This window comes from Epinephelus fuscoguttatus, linkage group LG17, assembly GCF_011397635.1.
Source record: "Epinephelus fuscoguttatus linkage group LG17, E.fuscoguttatus.final_Chr_v1".
Lineage (NCBI taxonomy): Eukaryota > Metazoa > Chordata > Actinopteri > Perciformes > Serranidae > Epinephelus > Epinephelus fuscoguttatus.
In genome coordinates, this window is record NC_064768.1 from 23,192,146 (window position 1) to 23,213,587 (window position 21,442).

General features: G+C 39.7%; 3 protein-coding genes across 4 annotated transcripts; 2 read left to right on the plus strand and 1 right to left on the minus strand.

The window, feature by feature from the left end:
* Nucleotides 1–221: 221 nt before the first annotated feature.
* polr2k (RNA polymerase II, I and III subunit K) lies at nt 222–2,147 on the minus strand. The gene is made up of 4 exons (XM_049602352.1): nt 2,066–2,147; nt 1,775–1,843; nt 592–684; nt 222–480 (listed from the first exon to the last, which is right to left on the minus strand). Exons 2-4 carry the CDS (start codon nt 1,833–1,835, stop codon nt 458–460), a joined length of 177 nt encoding a protein of 58 aa, XP_049458309.1. The 5' UTR covers nt 1,836–1,843; nt 2,066–2,147; the 3' UTR covers nt 222–457.
* A 197-nt stretch (nt 2,148–2,344) lies between these two features.
* Nucleotides 2,345–12,189, plus strand: stk3 (serine/threonine kinase 3 (STE20 homolog, yeast)). The gene is made up of 11 exons (XM_049602351.1): nt 2,345–2,542; nt 4,733–4,813; nt 5,004–5,132; nt 5,399–5,513; nt 5,960–6,124; nt 6,262–6,429; nt 6,737–6,874; nt 7,038–7,163; nt 7,246–7,450; nt 7,700–7,893; nt 9,631–12,189. Exons 1-11 carry the CDS (start codon nt 2,520–2,522, stop codon nt 9,787–9,789), a joined length of 1,503 nt encoding a protein of 500 aa, XP_049458308.1. The 5' UTR covers nt 2,345–2,519; the 3' UTR covers nt 9,790–12,189.
* A 2,146-nt stretch (nt 12,190–14,335) lies between these two features.
* Nucleotides 14,336–21,411, plus strand: rida (reactive intermediate imine deaminase A homolog). 2 transcript variants are annotated; one of them, XM_049603205.1, is made up of 6 exons: nt 14,336–14,487; nt 16,658–16,763; nt 16,850–16,904; nt 17,006–17,074; nt 19,648–19,703; nt 20,903–21,411. In XM_049603205.1, exons 1-6 carry the CDS (start codon nt 14,423–14,425, stop codon nt 20,957–20,959), a joined length of 408 nt encoding a protein of 135 aa, XP_049459162.1. In that variant the 5' UTR covers nt 14,336–14,422; the 3' UTR covers nt 20,960–21,411. The 2 variants fall into 2 exon arrangements, with proteins under 2 accessions (XP_049459162.1, XP_049459163.1); XM_049603206.1 differs by lacking the exon at nt 14,336–14,487 and adding an exon at nt 14,664–14,800.
* Nucleotides 21,412–21,442: the final 31 nt, after the last annotated feature.

Below are 21,442 nucleotides of genomic sequence, written 5' to 3' on the forward strand. Positions count from 1 at the left end.
AACTCTAATTATAGCGTAAAACAAAAACTAGGTGTTAATCTAGGAAAACAGAGGAATAGGTAGAGAAGTAGAAATTTGCTTTTTAAAACATTTCACATATCCATCTAGATGTTATCAAAGATGATAACTGCTGACTTGTTGAGGGCATTGAGGATGTGTGGGTGAACTCATATTTATGAATCATGGGATCAAATGAAAAAAAAAAGTCAACATAGTCAAGGTCAGTGAAAATCTTGTTTTTTAATAACCAAAACCTTTCATCCATCACTCCTGAATAAAACAAAATCAGCTGTATTTGTGTAGAAATGAAAATATTGAGCTTCAACCATAATTTAGTGATAAGTAGCCAGGCCTGGAGGTCTGAGCATATGGGGCTGTCATTCTATTTATTTACATGGTCATACACTACAAAAATAGTAAACAACAGAAATCATCAAAACGGCTGCTCTCGTCTTCTTCATCTGGCGTCAAAGACGACCACTGAAATCACAGAGTCAAGGAAATGTAGCCGCATTATGGTACTCAGTTCATACATATAATTCATAATATAAAAACATTTTGCCATCACATAATATCACATTTAAAGGATACATCTCTTTGTTCTCTTCTTGTACATGATCCTGTAACCGCACTCCCTGCATCGGATTGGATCACGGGCCTTAATTTCATTTTCAGTGTGACATTCTGCAAATAAAAACAGGAATATTATTACAGAAAATATCATATATATCCAATGTACCTATTAGAGCTAGAATAATTAGTCAGATATTAAATTACTGCAGATAAATTAGTATCAGAGTGTATGTTGGCTGATAAGTTGAAAGAAAGAAACTGCAGTACAGTTGAGGACATTTAGAAACAGAATCACCACTACATAGTTTGTCCAGCAGAGAACAAGAACAAGATGATTTTTCAACTGTATGTATCTTGGTCACAATTCTAAAACATAGGAACAAATATAAAAACAACAACTAAACAAGTCTAAGGGCGCACTATTGAAACTGATGTTTATATATTTATGTTTAAAAGTATCAGCCTCAAAAACCCATTATCAGTCAGGCTATAATAACTATGTAATTATTCAGTTTATGGCTTATTGACTTATTAATTACTTATATTTAGGACTTTTACTGTGGTATTAACAATTTTGCTATTAATAATTAATAGTTTTACTTCAATAATACAGACAACTAAAAACTCCAATGGTTGTTTTATGTGTATTAACTTTGGCTCAAAAGTCTGAAAAGAAGGAAAGATGGACCACTCAATGAATGTCTATTTTAATTTTTCGGTTATCGTTATAGGGTATACATTCTGGCAGTGATTTTGTTGTGGGCATCAAAGTCTAAAGATTGTGAAAAATGTGTAGTTTTGTCATATATAATTACATATTTTGAGATGTAATCCAGTGGAGTCTAAGCAGAGCTGTGTGCACAACATATTAATAGAGAACTGAATTCATTAATTGTGTAACATCATGCTATTTGGAGTATTCATTCATGCCTTTGGGAACCGATGGACACATAATAATGCTTTCAAAAAGCAGCAGCAGTACTACTGTTCACTCAGTTCTGCTGGAACCGTGTGTAATTATACTGTAAATACACAGAAGTTTTGGTAGTACTAGCAGTGATAGAAGATGTGAAAGCAGTATCAGTTGTAGTCATAAGAGTTGCATTTTATAACAGCACTAAGTGACGTTAGGGCTGTTCAGTTAGCATTGTTAGCAGTGGTAGCAACAGTACCATCAACAAAAACAAAAGCTGTAATGTACCTCCACATATGTAGATCATAGGCTGCTGTTTGGGCGGCTGCAAATCTTTCTGAGCATCCATATCTGTTTCTACAAAAGACAGGGGAAGCAAGGTTGACACCATCACATATTGAATATTGTTAAGCATGCTAACACAGAAACAGCATGGTGGTACCGACATGATTAGCCTAAAATCGTCACAATTGCTGCGTATAGTGAACAACAGAGATATTCAAGATATTTAAAAGTACTGTATACGTTTAGCAAATGCGACATACACAAGAGGAAGTGATAATAAATAAGACATCTCACCTCTTTAGCACGCTATCTGCCCGCTGTTTACCTCTTTTCACATCACACACACTCTGTGCTTTTGCACATGCGTACAACCGACCGTCGTCCACCTCGAAGCAAAGTGGTTTGTGATTGGTCAGACGATACTCACTCATATTTTTCTTTTTTGCCGGACAATGCAAATAATATGAACATATTACAGATTCCAGCATGTCTGTAGCTAATTTATTACAGTTTGTTAATTGTTCCTACATTTCTAAGGGTAGAAGTTGTGTTTTATTATTAGCACTCCGGTCCACCAGGGGGCGCTGTACCCCAAACTGTCCATCATCTGACGGACGCTCAGCTGGCCCTCCACTAGTTTTTGACAACAACGATTCTGTCGACAATGTTCACATCTTGACTATCGGCCCCCAAAATTACAACAACTTCCTATTAGTCTGTTGCCTTTTGTTCTTTGAAGTTATTCACCATGGAGCCGTCTGCGCCCAAAAGGTCTGTGTACTTCCGACTGGTTTAAAACGTGCTTGCTAGCTATTAACTAGCTAGCTAAGAGGCTAACGTAGGCGGTAGCTGTCGCTCAGCTAGCCGATGCTAACTTAGTTAGCGTTTACCAGTTTTCTGTCAAACTTTTTACTTAGTTAAGACGAGTTAACGGTTTGAGAGGTCACTAAAATCACAAGCCGTGTTGTAAAGCTGCTAATTGCTTCCTAGCCTGTTTCATGGTTAGGTAACTGATAATGATAACTTCGAAAGAGCCTCTGAGAGAACATTTTGATCTAACGTAGTGTTACGTTACCAATTAAGCATTGAGTTTAAAATGAGAAATGATGAATTTTGTGTTAATTGAAACCATCTCACACATCCTAGTAAAACATATTAGTATACTTGGTAACCATTTAATGAGTTGGTGCCATTGTGATTAGTGTGGTTGTCTTGTCAACTAAACATCACAGAGGCTAATTTCTTTGAAGATCATTTTAACCTTTAAAGGAGAACGAGCTGGGCGATTTGGTAGCAACAACATGACATATCTTAATAGTTACACTTATCCTAGTCTTAGATTTTATATCTTACAGTACTGTCAATTAGGTCTAAGGTGTGAGATTGCAGTTTATTATAAGGTGTACGATTAGGGCTAAAGCTAAAAAACAGTTTTCATTATCTGTTAGTCTGTAAATTATTTTTCTTTCATTGATAGACTGATTAATTTTCAGAATGTTAGAAAGGGTGAACACATGATGATGATGATGATGATGGTGTCTTCAGAGGGTTTATTTTGTTAGACAAACGGTCCAAAACCCAAAGCCATTCAATGTATGTAATATACAGTGCTATTAAATGTAGAATAGCAGCAAAACCTCAAATTTCAGAAAGGGGAAGAGTAAATGTATCGCACATTTTGCTTGTATCTTGAATTAAAAAATTAATTGATTATCAGAATTGTTGTTGATTAATTTTCCCACATGATTAACGTTAAACAAATGATTTCAGCACTCTGTAAGATAAAAAAGTGTCAGGCTTATATAACTAAACTAGATGAAAACAGAGACTCTACTAGGTCGAGCTTTTTCAGAGACCACATCATCCACCTTAAATAAACCAAAATATCTTTACTTAATAACCAGTATAAATGAGGCATAGATAGAACACTGGGGGCGGCAGTAGCTCAGTCCATAGGGACTTGGGTTGGGAACCGGAGGGTCACCTGTTCAAGTCCCTGTCCGGACCAAAATATGGAGCGTGGACTGGTAGCTAGAGAGGTGCCAGTTCACCTCCTGGGCACTGCCGAGGTGCCCATGAGCAAGGCACTGAACCCCCCAACCGCTCAGAGCGCCTGTCCTGGGCAGCCCACTCCGACATCTCTCCACTTAGTGCATGTATAGGTCCTATTTGTGCATGTGTGTGTTCGGACCTGTGTGTAATTGACAAACAGAGTGAAAAATTGAATTTCCCCTCGGGGATTAATAAAGTATATATATATATATATATAAAAAAATACTTTACTTATATATTCTAACACCCTGTTTTGTTTCTATGACTCCATCATTCCCAACTTTTTATCAGTTTATGTTATGGTTGCAGTTTCTAAGCACTTTCCTTAATTCCTTCATTATGATTTACAAAAAAAGTGCTTATTTCAAACAATACCAATTGTGTTTTTTCCTCAATCAAAGCTCACAGCAACATATTACATATTCTCTGACAGCTGCCTGTGAAACATATAGAGATGTAGAAGCCTAGACATATGAAACACATTGGATATAATGCTTTGTTTTGTGCACTTCATTTTCCAGTGTCACCACTGCGCTCTTCTTACAGACCCAGAGATGGCCGCTTTGTCATTAAATAGTTACATTGCACCCTTTGTTTTCTAATGGCAGGCACTGAAATGTGTTCTCAAAATAAACTACTCAACTGATAGCCAGTAGGTAATAGGAGAATACACATTGTTTAAATTTCAGTCACATTTATTCTTAATGGCCGATCAATTCGTAACTGGTTAATCATTATCCTACCTAGTTTACTGTATGTGTATAACTGAATGTTAAGTGCTGAAAACCACTTTGTCTTTCATTTCAGATGCTCTTATGTGGTAGTGTGTTTTAGTTTGGTTTCACTACTTGTTTTTAGTTACACGAATTACACTGGAGTTACATTTGATGTGTCCCTTTTTTTTTTCAGCAAGCTGAAAAAGCTGAGTGAAGACAGTTTGACCAAACAACCAGAGGAAGTGTTTGATGTTTTAGAGAAACTCGGTGAAGGGTAAGATGTTTTTGTCATGACTAACTGTTTTCCATTTGTGTGCCATTGACTAAGACTATTTTAAGTCCATCAGACCGTCTGTACTTTTTAGATGCACCTCCTTTGTTGTGAAATGCATTAATTTCTTAATAATGTCAGATATAAAATGCGCTCTGGACAAACTGTGACTTAACTTTGTGTGTATGTTTAGTTCCTATGGCAGTGTGTTCAAAGCCATCCATAAGGAGTCAGGCCAGGTGGTGGCCATTAAGCAAGTTCCTGTGGAGTCTGATCTGCAGGAGATCATCAAGGAGATTTCCATCATGCAGCAGTGTGACAGGTTAGAGGAGATCACAGCTTTCCCCAAACTTCCAAATCCACTGCATAGATTAGATCAAAACATCTTGTCCTTAAAGCATCATATTTGGCTCCATAGTTCACTTTCCTCTAAGTTTGACTTTTGATTTAAAAGCAATGGTGTGCTGCTGCAGCCTGTACCGCTCTCCATCTTGATCTACAAGAGTTTTCTCACTTCTGCTGATTTTGTTCTTAACGAAACTTTTGTCTTCCCTTCTGATAACCACTCTGTTTTGCGTTTCCTCCCAGCCCTTACGTAGTGAAGTACTATGGCAGCTACTTCAAGAACACAGACCTGTGGATTGTCATGGAGTACTGTGGAGCCGGCTCTGTGTCTGACATCATCAGATTGCGCAACAAGACAGTGGGTTCTTACAGAGACAGTTGTGGTGTTGTGTTTGTGGCTGTACTAAATATTTCTAATATATTTAAATCAGAGCAATTTTTTATAATGGATCAGCTAATATAGTTTGACGAAGACATTGTCATTAACAAGCTTTTTGAGAACCTATGATGTGACAAAGCCTCAGTGCCCAGACGACCACCCAGGTTTTTATACAGTACTAGCCAAACTCTGTCTACTATCACTCTTTGATCCGTAATGCCCATAAAAATTGTAATGATAATTTTCAAAGCTTATTTAGCTGTTGAGTAAGAGGACAAATGTCCTGGACGACTGTCTGTGACTGCTGATTATACAAAATAATATAATCAGTCACATTTGTGTCGCCAACCTGTGCTAGTGTAGTTTCTTTAGTTACTCTTGGATTTTATTTCATCCCCGTATTTTCTTTTTCCTTCTCTCATCAGTTGACAGAAGATGAGATTGCAACTATCCTGAAGTCGACACTGAAAGGTCTTGAATATCTTCACTTCATGAGGAAGATCCATCGGGACATCAAGGCAGGAAACATCCTCCTCAACACTGAGGGACACGCTAAACTGGCAGACTTTGGAGTTGCTGGACAACTAACGGTAACATTAAAGCAGTTGTTTGAGGTTTTGTCCTGGTGGCAACAAAGTGAATATTCTCATCAAATTTCCACTTGTATAATCTTTCACTAATTTTGTAAATCCATTATAATATCAGCATTGTTTGTTTTTCTCTGAAGGACACAATGGCAAAGAGAAACACTGTGATTGGTACTCCATTCTGGATGGCCCCTGAGGTGATCCAGGAGATTGGCTACAACTGCGTGGCTGACATCTGGTCCCTGGGCATCACGTCTATAGAGATGGCAGAGGGCAAACCTCCCTATGCTGACATCCATCCCATGAGAGTGAGTGTAAACATAGTTAGTTAAAGAAATGGGTGCTTAGACCCAACCACTTAGCCCTGAGTTTGGATTTGAGGTACCTAAAGAACCAAACTGTCAAGCTGTCATCTCCCCACTGTGGGAACTTTACCGCCTGTTATAACATAATTTACATTATGAGTGAAGTATTCCTGTACAGTTTTGTTCATGATATACCTTGTGAATGGTCATGAAAAAAATCATGGAAAAGTTTTGAAATTTTGTCCGTAAAAATGAGTGGGAACCCTTTTAAATGAATCTTTCCACCTGACTTGTCTTTGCTCTGGAACAGGCGATCTTCATGATCCCCACCAACCCTCCTCCAACATTCAGAAAGCCGGAGCTTTGGTCAGACGAATTCACAGACTTTGTCAAGAAGTGTCTGGTCAAGAATCCAGAGCAGAGAGCGACTGCCACGCAGCTCCTGCAGGTTGGAGAAAGGAAGGGCAGACACACAGAGTAGAACATAAGCGCCCAGTGTATGCACTCAGAGAAAAACTCAAAACAAGTACATGCTAGGGTTGAACAGAATAATAATTTGTGTTTACACAGTGACACAAACCCACTTTTTTTCCATTCTTGTGAATGCCCAGCACCCATTTATCAGCCAGGCCAAGCCGGTCACAATCCTAAGAGACCTGATAACCGAGGCCATGGAGATGAAAGCCAAGAGGCAGCAGGAGCAGCAGAGAGAGCTGGAGGAGGAGGACGACAACTCTGTACGTAGGCTGAGATGTTAACGATATACTTGACTCTATTAGACGGCTATATGTTCACGCTATATGACTAAATGTCTTACAGGAGGAGGAGACGGAGGTGGACTCTCACACTATGGTGAAGTCGGGCTCAGAGGGCGCAGGAACCATGAGGGCCACCAGCACCATGAGTGATGGGGCGCAGACCATGATTGAACACGGCAGCACCATGCTAGAGTCAGACCTGGGCACTATGGTCATCAACAGTGATGATGATGAAGAGGAGGAGGAAGACCAGGGATCCATGAGGAGTGAGCACACACACGATGTTGACTCAGTTATGGGGAGAAAAGGGAATTCAATTGTAATCACATTCACAAAAGCCCACATTTCCAATAAAATATCACTGCTTATGTGACAAAAGTTAAACAGGAGAGCATCAGTGTTGTCAGCCTTGTGGTCTCTAATAATATCATACAGAGGAGATGGTCTGGCAAAGATAGGGTACTTAGGAGACTAATTAATCCAGGTTGAAACACAACTCTCTCCCTCATCCACAGGACACGCCACCCCCCAGCAGCCGATACGTCCGTCCTTCATGGACTACTTTGACAAGCAGGACTCTAACAAAGCAGCCCAGCAGCAGGAGAACTACAACCACAACCAGCCACAGGAGCAGCCCGGCTACCATATCCAGTCCAAGAATGTCTTCCCGGACAACTGGAAGGTGCCTCAGGACGGAGACTTTGACTTTGTGAGTAACATCTTTCATGAGCATGTGATGGTAGCGCCGCTCAGTGTCATGGGTTTCCCTGGAGCAAACAGAGAGAGAGAAGCTGCTCTGCTGCTGAAGATATATTATTTTAAACAACATAGTGGAGCACTCGGCTTTTCCCTTATTTTGTTACTCTCATACAGGCTGTTATCTATGCTCTCCTCAATGCCACCAGACGTCCCTGAAATAAAAACAGTAAATTTACCTCGTAGAAAACAGGAGCTGCTTGTCTACCGTTGCCTCGATTAGTTAGATTGTTTGTGTTATAGAGTGACTTTGGTGTTTTAAAGAGTTAGTTTGCATTCACCAAAGTATCACAATAATGCCTGGTTCACACTACACGACATTTCTGTCCATTCCAACGGTCACTGTCAGATTAGGCGATTGTGGAGTCATGAAATCATGCCGTGACTTGGCCGACAGACATGACAGACTACACGATGGTCCACACCAGTTATCCCTAGTCGTCTTTCATGACGTGTGTGATGTCATCGGGTTGTTCTTGTCCTATTTTCATTACTATTGCTATTACTTCTGTCACTGTGTCTGTTCATGTGCCAGCTGAAATGTTACTGTAGTAATGTATGACCACCAGATGGCAGGAGCTACATTTGAAGTACCGTACGCAAACATACAAGTCACTGAATCCTTCACAAGTTCCTGCAAATGTTTCACAATAAGAGCCTTTTTAGGAAATGGAGGGATTCTCTCAACCAAAGTTGTAGAAGGCTTTTAATTTTATACAGATACAGGAAGTGTTGAGTTTGAAATGACTGTGCGATGCATTAACTTTATCAAGGCAGACAGGAGAGGACAAAAAGTAAAAATATAAAGATACAGAGGAATTAACAAATAACAGCCCGTCTATAATGTAGTCTGTTTCAAATGAAGCCGGTAGCCTCTACAGTTGTGGTGAGTAAAAGCCACTATTTTAAAATTTTATTCCTTGATATCTTCCATTAGGAAGAAACAACAGTCTTTAATAGCTTGATGCTAATGGCAGTACTCAGCAGGTTGACAAAGTGCCTCTGCTGTTTCACACCATCATTTTCCCCTTTTACTCTGTGTGGTAACATCCCGAGAGGAAATATCAAAAACCCTGGGGTGTTGTGGTCATACAGTTGTCCACGGCAGCAGATAGCTCTGTGTTTCTATTGGTCAAAGTGACTGCTGTGACGAGAGCAGTCATGAACGCCAAAAAGAAAATCAAACATGCTAGACTTTCTGTTGGAACGTCGTGAGGCGTCCCAGGCGTGGCATCAGTTGTCGTCTACTATGACACACTACACGAGATTAAACAATGGATTATCACGTACAACACTTGTTGTCATTCACAATCCATGCCAACACCGTACAACGCTGCATCAGGCTATAATCGGGCTGATATCATGTATTGTGTACCCAAGCAACTTCTGTGTTCTGTGAAGTAAAATTGATGCTGTTGTGAAAGGACTCTGGTGGCTTTGAAGAGAGCACAGATGGAAATAATGGCTCCTTGTCTGAGGTAATAATACACTGACTATGGATAAGCACCTGCTACAACCCCGCTTAAAAAATTAGAACTATCCCTTTAATGGGGCTTGATCTAAAGGAAAATAAAGCAGCACCTCAGTGGTAAAAGTAGCAAATTATTGCACTATTATTCAGACACTAAATATGACTCATCCCTTCTCCATTGTTGTTTGTCTGTGTTTCTATTTGTGTGCTGCCAACCAGCTGAAGAACCTGGACTTTGAGGAGCTGCAGATGCGCCTGACTGCCTTGGATCCCATGATGGAGCGGGAGATTGAGGAGCTCAGGCAGCGGTACACAGCCAAAAGGCAGCCCATCTTGGATGCCATGGATGCCAAGAAGAGACGACAACAGAACTTCTGAGTGTCCCACCCTCTAGTCTCCCAAAACCACCATCACCACAAAACTTACGTCCCATTGACTCAGAGGAAGTACGATGACCTTAGTGTCTTTGTTGGAAGCCCACTGCTGTTCTAACTGACTGCTAGTTGGCCTCTGAATGAAGTCGGATGCTACTTTTACATCCATTTTGGCTCCTGGAATCTATACTCGTCTGCCTTGTTTCCATCTACACCATGTCTAGATGCCGTTCCTCCATTTTAAATCTTATATTTGTTTCTACAAGTCCTGCAAAGTTGCTTTCCCATGAATGATGCTCAGGACTGCGGCCAAAGAAAGAACAAAGGCCTCGTTGTTATATGTCTGAAAGTCACAACACGAACTTCCCCTTTTCCAAATGAAATCAAGTTCCATGTCACACAGAAAACCCCTCGGGGAATCCCCATTAACACGTAAAGGAGCCTGTCGTCTGGCAGTAGCAGCAGTATAATCACAGTGGTCAACGGCAAGTGGTCGTCTTTTCCTCAGACTTTTTCAGTGTAAATATAATACAGAGCCTAGTTTGGAAATACCTGCAACACAAAGCTGTGGAGGCTTGTCCATGACCAAAGACAATCAAGGTGATGTTGATGAAGTTGAGAATGCCTTAAAATAAGCAATGTAAAAAAACAACAACAACAACCAAGTCATCAGGTGTTAAAATCCATATCCTCGCTTGGAGATGAGTCGGACACGGACTGTGGAAAGCTGCGAGAGTGGACAGTAATGTCACGTGGGCAGTGAAGAACGGATCGTGCATGTTTTTCATGGCGGACCAGAAAATTCTCAACTTTCATTCGTCTTATCATTTATTTAATTATGTTCCTTTTGAGTAAGATGTTCTGGGCTTCTTTTAAACACCCAGTGCACTGTCTACATTGACTCCACGCATCTTAGTGCCTCATAAAACACCTGTCCCACTCACCTACCGCTCTTCGTGAACTTTAAATGAGCTTTTCCTCGGCAAAATGATCCACCATACTCAAATTAAAGCTAGAGTTTGCACCCAAATTCATTCCTAAGTAAAAAAAAAAAAAAAAAAAAAAAGGTTTCCATACAAGTGAAAGCATTCCACAACACTGTTTAACTTTTATTTAATGTCCCTGCAAAAAACCTGCAGATTTATTTCAGGGTTTTAATGATTTTGTTTTCTTTGATTGCTCCAAATTATGATTGAGTATGATTTTCTAAAACATTTCAACAAGATGCAAAGCAGTGAATAAAATGATAACAGGTCAGCACTCAGTGAGGGAAATTAAGTAGTTGCGCATGACTGGTCCTGCAAACGGTTTTTATATCTGTAGTCCAAGAAAAACACATCAACTTCAAGTAGTTAGAATTGAGAATGTGCTGTTTTTGTTTTCTACAGTGCAGTTTTCTGACATTTAGGTGACATTACTAATGAAGGAATGAAGACACACTGTTGGTTCATGCTGTGTTTTGTGCACAGGCTAATTTTTAACTGCTAAAAAAATGTATGTACACAGAACTGTTCAGTGCAGTGGTCAGTTGTGTTGTTCCTTTGCATTTAAAGGTCCTGTGTGTAGGATTTAGTGACATCTAGTGGTAAGGGAATTACAGTGGCTGGCGCAAAACTGCAAAAGGCCTTTTCTAAATTCAGTGTGTGGTTTGTCTGTTCTGGGCTACTGTGGAAAAACATGGTGGACGCTCCACATGTAGATAAAAATTACTCACTCTAAGGTAACTAAAAGACAATGATTCTTATTTTCAGGAGATGATACACTAATGAAAACACAGTTATGAATGTTATATTCCATTTCTGCTGATGTATATCTCTCTAACTCCTACACACTGGACCTTTAAGGAAAATCAGAACCGTTTTTATGTCATGCATTTATCCTGAAAAATATATCAGTTTTAAAATTCTGAATGTTGAATTGAAAACTGTCTGCTCTTTTCACGAGGGAAACAAACTGCTCTGTTGTGGTTGTAGTTTATCTTTGAAGTTCTGATTTTACACGTGTGCTTATAACGACCCTTTGAATGAATTCTGACTATCTTTAAGAACATGTACAATATGTCTGCAGGTTGCTGTTACCTATGAATGTTAATATGCAGCGGTGATGGTTCAGCCCACACTTACTGCATATTAATCGACATTTTTGATAATGCTGTTACACTATCGTATGTCTCATCTGATCGGACAATGTGGCCAAAATGAGCTGACATCTTTAAACACCAAATTACAATCAGTGTTGTCTCAGCTTTTGAAAGATCACGTCTGTATGTTTGAATTATTTTTTTTAACCTGTTCTTCTACATAAATCATTAACGTTGTTGCCATGAATTGTTTTCAAGTCTGCAGTGCATCGGCGACTTACACACAAGCATTCACACTTTATTTATTAAACGTGTTTAAAACTTTCTTTTTGTGACACTGGTTTAAATATGGTAGCTGATTTGGCTGTTAATATTTCTGCCCTTTGTCAAATATACGTGGCTTGATTTCTGCGTGTTTTAGACTATGCATGTTTATAATTACGTTTGCTATTTAGTGGAATGCTATCGTAGTAACTGTACGGGTGACAGCACTGTTAATATGGAAGCTGGATTTTCAGCTTTGACAGAACGTATTCGCTTTGTACAATTTAAAACACCCCATTTGAAATAGGACATTGCGGAGAATCTGCCATAATATGTATAGTTATCTGAAATCACTATTTGATATATAGCTATCTGATTTTGTTTGCATTTATTTCACTGTTATTTCCGCTATATAATGACTTGAGGGTGTAGAGTGGAATGTAAGCATTTATGTTTGAACCACCTAATTTATTATCTTTTGTTTGTAATACTTTATTTTGAAACGGTGCAAGAAATAATAAAAGTTACTTATAGTTAACAAAGACTGCAATGAATGCCTTTATCTTATCTCTAAGCTTATAAAAGGAGAGTTGAACCTCTGAACCATGAATTTACAATGTCTTTGCTAACTTCAGTGAGCTGTGTGCAAAATGTAACCTCACAAAATCTCATTTATTCCGATACTTCCAGATCAGTGATGTGTTCAAATAACGCCACTTTCCCCAACATTCCTCTTATGTCTATAACTGACTCTGTCTTGGATATCCCCATAAACAAGAAAGGCTTCATTTCTAAAGCTAAGAGGGTGCATTAATTAGAATAAATGGCTATGTCCGATACAGTTTAAGGTTGTCCACCGGATATATTTTACCAATTCTAAGCTCTCCAAAATATATCCTACTGCCATTAATGTTTGTAGTAGATGTCACAAGTCACCAGCAAACAGTACACACATGTTGTGGTCTTGTTCCCATCTTCAAGGTTACTGGACAGCTATATTTAAACACCTTTCTGAGGCATTCAGCATAGTGGTGATACCGTGTGCAGACATAGCCATTTTCAGACTAATTCCATGCCCCTATATAATTAGGAAACAACAAAAGACAGCATTGCCTTTGCATCTCTACTAGTGGCTAGGAGAATACTACTAGAATGGAAGTCACCATTTGCCCCCAAAGCATCTCTATGGCTTAAAGACCTCATGCTTTTCTTAAACCTGGAGAAAATAAAGTATGGTCTAAGGGGGTCATCTGGAAAACTAGAGATTGTCTAGGGCCCTATGACTGACTACATAAGGAAACTGAGGGTTACTGTTACCGTCTCCCTCTTCCCTCTACACCGTTCAGCCAAAACATTAAAACCACTGACAGGTGAAGTGAATAACTTTGATTATTTTGTTCCAATGCATTGTTCTGCTGGGAAACCTTTGGTTCTGGCATTCATGTGGATACCACCTGACATGTTCCACCCACTCAAACACTGTTGCAGACCAAGTACCCCCCTCCCTCATGGCAACAGTACTCCCCAGTGGCAGTGGCCCCCCAGCAGGATAATGCACCATGCCACACTGCAAACATCGCTCAGGAATGGCCCAAGGAATGTGACAAAGACCTCAAAGTGTCAGCCTGGCCTCCTAATTCCCCAGATCCCAATCTGAATGAGCATCTGTGGCACGTGCCATTAACCCACCTCACAACCCACTGGACTAAATGGATCTGCCGCCAATGCACCACAGGACACTCCCAGAGATCCTGTGTCCATGCCTCAACAGGTCAGAGCCAAGTCCGATCCAAGGAGACCCCACCTTGGATTAGGGGTACATCTGGGGTACCGGCACATCACAAGAATCCTTGAGCAGATTGGGACCTGGGATATTTAGAGGCCAGGTCGACACCTTGAGCTTTTTGTCACGCTCCACAGGCCATTTCTGAACAGCTTTTGTAGTGTGGCATGCTGGACTGGGGGAAGAGTGTTATCTATGTTCACTAAATTTCAACAAATACATTTAAGTACATATAAGATGAATAAATAAGTCTGTTCAAAAAAGAACCATGAATGAGCACCTGTTGTACCGTAACTCTTCTACTATTGGCGCATTCCATGAATGCGCCCCCTGAAGTCAGATAAAAGGAAAGTTCTTCGAAGCGCCTCCAAAAATGCAGCGTGCTCCTTTTGATAGACATTACGGTAGACTTTACGACACACAGCAACTGTTCGTGCTCTCCATAAACTGTTGCACAACCACCTCTTTTATTCACAGCCGCTGTGCACGGTAGAAAGGTTTCAGGAAAACATGTCTGCGCTCAACAGAAAGATCATCAACACTACATCGGCCCCTGCTGCCATCGGGCCATACAGGTGAGTAGCCTACACTTTATAAAATAGACACATGCACCATCTGTTTATAGCGACACGTGGGGTGCAGGGGGGCACAAAATGTTTGAATGAATGAATGGATCTCAGGGACAGTCCAGTGTCTGACCAGGGGCGGGTCTTAGCGTACAATGAACTCACCTGCCTCACCTGACCCCGTTACACAGTGTCAGGGTTGAGCTTTAGCAGAGCAGAGGGAGCACCGCAGGGTAGAGACAGACAGCTGACTTGATATGGCATCTATTCGTCGACATTGCCCCTACACACCGAAAGCCCCTGTCAGACAGGGCATATACAGGTAAGGATTAATGTCCTGTGATTTACTGTGTCTGAACTTTACTTGGGTCTGAATCTGTAGAGATGCAAAAAGCACCATTTTGTTTTAATGGCTTGTTTAAAACCAAAATTATTTGAAATTATTAGAAATAATGAAATCCAACAACACAAATACGACACTAAAGCGAGTTGATTATTATTTTTTATTATTATTATTTTGTTGAATTGAGCCTGTGCACAGAGTGAGGGGTGTTCCTGCTCCGGCCAATTGGCTGTCAGTGGGTGGAGTTACTTCAGACTGAATGGCCTCTGATTTATTTTGAGTCAACTTTCTTAAGCCATTGTTGGTGTCTCCCCTTAAAGTGTTCATATCTTTCTTTTTTTTTTCAAATTTAAATTTTTATCTAGAACAAAATTGGAGCACAATTCTTACATCACAGCATAGTTACAGGTGTTCTGTTTTTGTTTTTGTCTCCCTTTTCTTTGAAGGTAAAGTTATAAAACATTAAAATACAGATTAAACATTTGTTATATGACTTTGCCTTCAAAGACAGTACTAGTGGTATGATAAATAAACAAATTTCAACCCATTAGAAAACTTCTTAGTAAAATAGATAAGTATTTAGCAGAAAGAAATAAACAAAATTAAATATATCTTTCTTTTTTTTGAACATTTGACTTAATAAACAACCACCAAAAGTGTAACACAGAGCGACTGTGAGGCTTTACATTATGAATTTGAGGTTTCAGCATAATCAGACTGATGATTCACTCATGTCAATGAGATATTTTTATTGCAGAAACAGCTTAATCAATGGGCTTTTTTGAGTGCTCGCCATTTTTTTTTAGTAATGTTCAACAGTCATATAGACATAAATCATTTTACGTCTCCATTACTAAAGTAACATGCACATCTACATACTGAATATTCAGTATGTAGATGTGCATGTTACATCTACATCATCTACATCTACATTCACTCATAAGTTAAAGATTGATTGGATTGATTAGCCTAAATAGTATATACAGTAAAGCAGATTACATGCATAATCCCCCCCCCCCCCACACACACACACAAATAAATAAAAGTAGAATAGTAAAGGGGTAGATACAATAACAGAATAAAAGCAAATAATAATAATTATATAGAATGAGAAGTATAAATCATCACAAATGGTATTTTACTTACTCTAGAATATTCCTTTTAAATAAAGATATGCAGGGTTTTTTGGCAATCTATTTTAGCTTTCGTCTTTTTGATCATGATGACGTGTTTCATTTCATTTTTTCATTTATTTAACTCACGACCATATCACATGGTACAAACATTACGTACAATAACAGCATAACGGCACACAGTGTGGCTAAAGTACAACCAATGTTACTTAAACAAAGGAAGGATATTATTAAGAAAAACCCATCTAGTTTACAAATGACTTTGGCTCATCTGATTGAAATTACAACATTAATTTAAACATAGATGGATGGTTTAAATAATACTTTGGCAAATACCTTTCTCTGTAAATTCAGATACAATATGATGCTCATCTCTCACGTGATTATCAGCAGAGGTTGCAGATCCTCTGCTTTCTGTCTTCCACTTTAGGAATTCTGGTGCTATTCACTCTAAAATTACAAATAGCCTGTCTGTACTTCTGGCTTTCATGCAACAGATAGTTCTCCAGTTTAAACCCTTGCTTAACTTTGACATATGTCACATGATGTCATACTTCTGAGCCCGCTTTGCCACTTTTGTATAAACTGATCTTTTAGCCTCTGTTGAACTGTTTAAGACACATGAAATTAAATGTCCAGTGTTTAGTGTCCAGGTCTAAGCAGTGTATTTATCTGTCTGTGTGTGTGTCTCTCTCATCCTCAGCCAGTCGGTGGTTGTGGACCGAACGATGTACATCTCAGGTCAGCTGGGGATGGACGTGGCCTCTGGTCAGCTGGTAGATGGAGGGGTGCAGGCCCAGGCCAAGCAGGTGAGGACATTCTTTTAATCCTAGAGTAGTAACACTATTTCCATTAGTAATTTACATTAAAAACTGACTGATCTCTCATCCCACAGGCTCTCATCAACATGGGGGAGATCCTTAAAGCTGCTGGCTGTGACTACACCAATGGTGAGCTCTCAGCACGAACTCAGCTGCTGCTGGTGTGTTTTATATGATCTCAGTGTTTAAACGTGACAGACTCTCTGACAGAGTCAACTCTTTGATTTCAGTGGTAAAGACGACCGTGCTGCTCGCTGACATCAACGACTTTAACAGCGTCAATGAGGTCTACAAAACATGTAAGGCAACACTTTACTCCTTTTCACACTCGGTGCTTTAGATATCATGCTAGGAATCAGATTATAATGGTAAATGGTAGCTTTGGTCTTCTAATCTAGCCACACAGGGGCAGCCTTTAACCAAGATTGTCCGAGCTGCTGTCACATTCTTGGCCTGTCATGTCACACACAGTGATACACAAAGTCTACTTTATTCACTTCATGTAAGCATCATCGTTGTGGTGCTGTCACAGAATAATGACTGTTCTGCTTGCACAAACACCTGAGTCACCGTTTGGTGTGGGACCGGGTCATCGGTTCATTTCAGTGAAGGGAGGTATGATCAGAGATATTAAAGAGATGTCAATACTCTCAAATTGTCTTTACTGATGGTCATGTTTCATGTTCCTGTGTGTGGAGACAGGAGTGGAGATAATGGACCTTTTTTACATTTTGACTTGACACAGAAGAAAAAACTCAGGTGAAACTAATTTTGTTAACAATGGCTCAGTTCCATTGAGTGTCCCAGTGAGTCATGACAGTAATGCAGTGTAGTCATTTATAAGGTCCTTAGTTACTTCTGTGCTTTTCCTCTATGATGAACCAAAATGTCTGCTGTGGAAAAGATCTGTTATCGCTGTTATAAATTTATTTATTAAATTTGCATTCAAACGATGCATTGTAAAACTGAACATAAATGCACTTCTACTTCCTTATTCTGACTTCAAATAAAGAAATGATATTTTGATTTCAAAAAGGAATAGCTGGAACTTTTTGTTTTTCCATTTCCTAATGTATATGCATATCATATTCTATCTCACAATACATGTGTTTCTTTAAATTTAAAGTTTCCATTTCATGATTGCTGTAAATGTAAAGGTCCAGTGTGTAGGATGTAGGGCAGAGTCCTATAGGTTTGACACGCAGGTACCTGATGTGATGATCGACCTACAAAAAAGTCCATTTGCATGTGGTATGTTGTCTTGATTTTATTTCTGTGTTTGGTTTTTGGTAAAACAAAAAACATGCAGCCAAATTATGGGTGTTGGATGACAAATATATACAAAAAAATAATGAGACTAATAATAATTTAATTTAATATTCAAACATTTTAACCCTCTGACTGCTGACTTTGTGTGTTGGCTCTCTCTTCTGTGCCAGCTGGAATATGAGCGCCCCTGCAATCAGGTGCGTTACAAACAGGAATGTGAACTGTGGAGACGTACTGCTCAATATTATGAGAATAAGAAAAAAATATTTTAGACTGTATTTCCTGAATTACGTTTGTTTTAAACTATATTATCTTAGTTTTACATGTATTAAATATCCCCAAATTATCACGTTGAATGTGCTGCCTAACCATAAATTTTAAGCACGCATGGTTATTATAGGATTTATGTTTTCATGTCAGGTCACAAATCTTGTACCGGCAGGTCTGGTCTGGTTGTGGATCTTATTGGTCATATGTGCAGGTGGCAGGCCAGGTGTGGTATTGCAGATTGTAGTTCTGGTTCTATTGGCAGAAATGGTTTATAATATTCATAACTATGTTTTCATTAGTGTATAATTACCTGAAAATGAGACGAGATATCTACATACGGAGTGGGTCCTCTTCCATGGAGTCTGCCATGTTGTTTCTACAGCAGTCCAGAGCGGACTAATAAACACTGGCTCTTGACAGGGCCATTCCCATTTTCATGTCGACCACCATAGTTCTCCTACACTTTTGGCACATGTGAAAAATTTCAGTTTTGCAACCTCACCACTAGATGGCATTAAATCCTCCACACCTAAACTTTAAAGATGTGTAAATAATGTTCCACCTAAAAATCAAATGAAATTCAGCACACAGTTTTCTACTTTTTTTGTACATTTTTATACTTTATCCTTTACTATTCTGTAAAAGTTTGTCACTACACCAGCAGCAAACTCCAGGATCCATAGATCCTGCGCCTCGTATTACACCAACATCCCTAAAAATGAGCGCTGACAGGTGAAGCGCTCACCTGACAGACAGGCTCACTCAGCCCTTCCTCTGCTGCATGAATGCAGCCTCCTCTCACAGGCAGCTCAGTCTGGGCATTTCCTCCTGGATCACAACAGACAGGTGTAATGGAAGCTGCGGTGCCCAGTGAGTTGTAAACGGACACCAGCGTTCAGGCACACAGATGAAACCCAACCCTCCCATCAAACTCCCTGCTGACTCACAGGCTCCAAGCTCTCCCTCCTAACTCTGCTAAATCCTAAACCACGGGTAGGGAACTTTCCCTGACCCTAAGGAGAGGAAGGAGGGGACATGTGTCATATGGATGTTGACTCACCGTGCCCAAAGTTTTGACTAAATGTGATTACTTGTATTTGCCTTTTGGAGATTTGTCTCTGTTTTAAAACTGTTTGTGAAATGCAAAAAAATCTTCCAGTGTTTCATCCGTTCCAACAGATGATTTACTTTTTTCTTTCTATACTCAAAAAGTGTGCATCATTAAAAGCCGGTGGGACCCATAAATCAAATCACCCATTCGTATATAGTTAAAGATTAACTTGGTGGTTTTCAATATATGCTTTTTTTTATAATGCAAATGTTTTCCCTCCAGTTTTCAGTAAGAACTTCCCTGCCAGAGCTGCCTACCAAGTCGCTGCTCTCCCCAGAGTAAGTACAAACAAAACCTGCACACCAGCACAGAACTGCAGCACCCTGTGGTGTGGTTCATAAACATCCACACACATGGGGAGGAAGTTTATGGTAGCTAGGTGCGTGCTCTTTCATCTGTGCCATGTGTTTTCCATCATCCACGTGTAGTTTATGAATACTAATTGTTGGCTGGGCCACCACTTTAGTTAGACTGAAATATATCCACAACTATTAGCATGACATCTTGTAGAGACACTCATGATTTTCCAACTTTTCCATTTTTTGTTTTGAGTGAAATTTATCAGCAAATATTTGACATCACCATGAAATTTTGTGCAGACATTCATGTTCCCCTCAGGATGATTGTAATAACACTGGTGATCCCCTGACTTTTAATCCAGTGGCATCATCAGGTCCAAATAACTACTGTCCAATACTTCAATTTATAGCCAAACACCTGCACAACTAATGATATTCCCATCAGCCCCAGCTGTACTGTTTGTTTAGCACTAATTAGCAAATGCTAGCTTGCTAACATGCTAAATGAGGGTCACCCACTCTCGCTTTTGACAAGAGACACTTGCTGTCAGGCCCTGTCTCATACTCTCACCCTGCCCGAACAAATCTCAGCTAAATAAGAGGAAGCGAGGAAATACAAGGTGCCACCTGCTACTTAGTTTTGAACACACTCACACACTGATGGAACAGCCATCGGGACTATCTGGGGTTCAGTATCTTGCTCAAGGACACTTCAACATGTAGGATGGAGGAGCTAGGGATTGAACCACCGATCTTCCGATTAGTGGATGATCCGCTCCACCTCTGAGCCACAGCTGTCACTTCTTAATGAAAAAATACTAAGTACTACTAAAACTTCTCCGGTCAAAGCATACCTGCATTTTTTGGTACCCAAATCAAGGAAAAAAAAAAAAAGATTTGTATGTTTTTGCCATGATTTAATGTGACGTGAGATTCGCCCACTGGTGCAGCAGCTACAACCAGTACAGTTGGAGGTGTGGTGAAGTCTAGCAGAGTTGGCAGTTCATCTATCGAGATGCCGCTAAAACATTTGAAAGCAAAGCTATACTGAACGCCTGTAGTGGAAAAAAAAAGAATCAATATCCATCCATAAACAATACTGAGAGGCATTTTATTGTCTTGTTACCCACACTGCCTCCTTTCTTATGTCCTCATTGTCTCCTTCTTTCTCTCCTCAGGGTGGGCTGGTGGAAATTGAGGCGATTGCTGTTCTTGGTCCTCTCTCAGACTCCTGACTAGACGGCCCCATCCCAAACAAGCTGTAGTTAAACCATCACGTGACCTTTTATAGTTGGACAATGTAAGCCTTAAGACACATGAAAGACTAAACTAGGATCTTGTTGACTTCTTTTTTTTACCACATTTTCAGGTTATAACAGTAATGTGTTTCTCTTCTGGCCACTATGGCTGGTTGACTGCACTAGTGAACTACTGTCACCGTTATACCACTCTATATTAAAACCCTTAACAGCTGAGCAGCACGTAATTCGCCAGCATTAAACTAAGTGTAATGATGAAGTGGTATTGTGTCTGTACAGCCAGTCTAACATTCCCTAGTTACAGTGGCCAGATTCATCTTCCTCGTGGTTTCTGGTTCGTTACCTTACCTCATCTTCTGTTTTGTTCCAGAGAAATATTTCAACACATGTTTTAAGTGCAGCTCTCACTAATAAATAATGTAGTAAAACCTCTGATCTCAAAATGGTTATTTCACCATG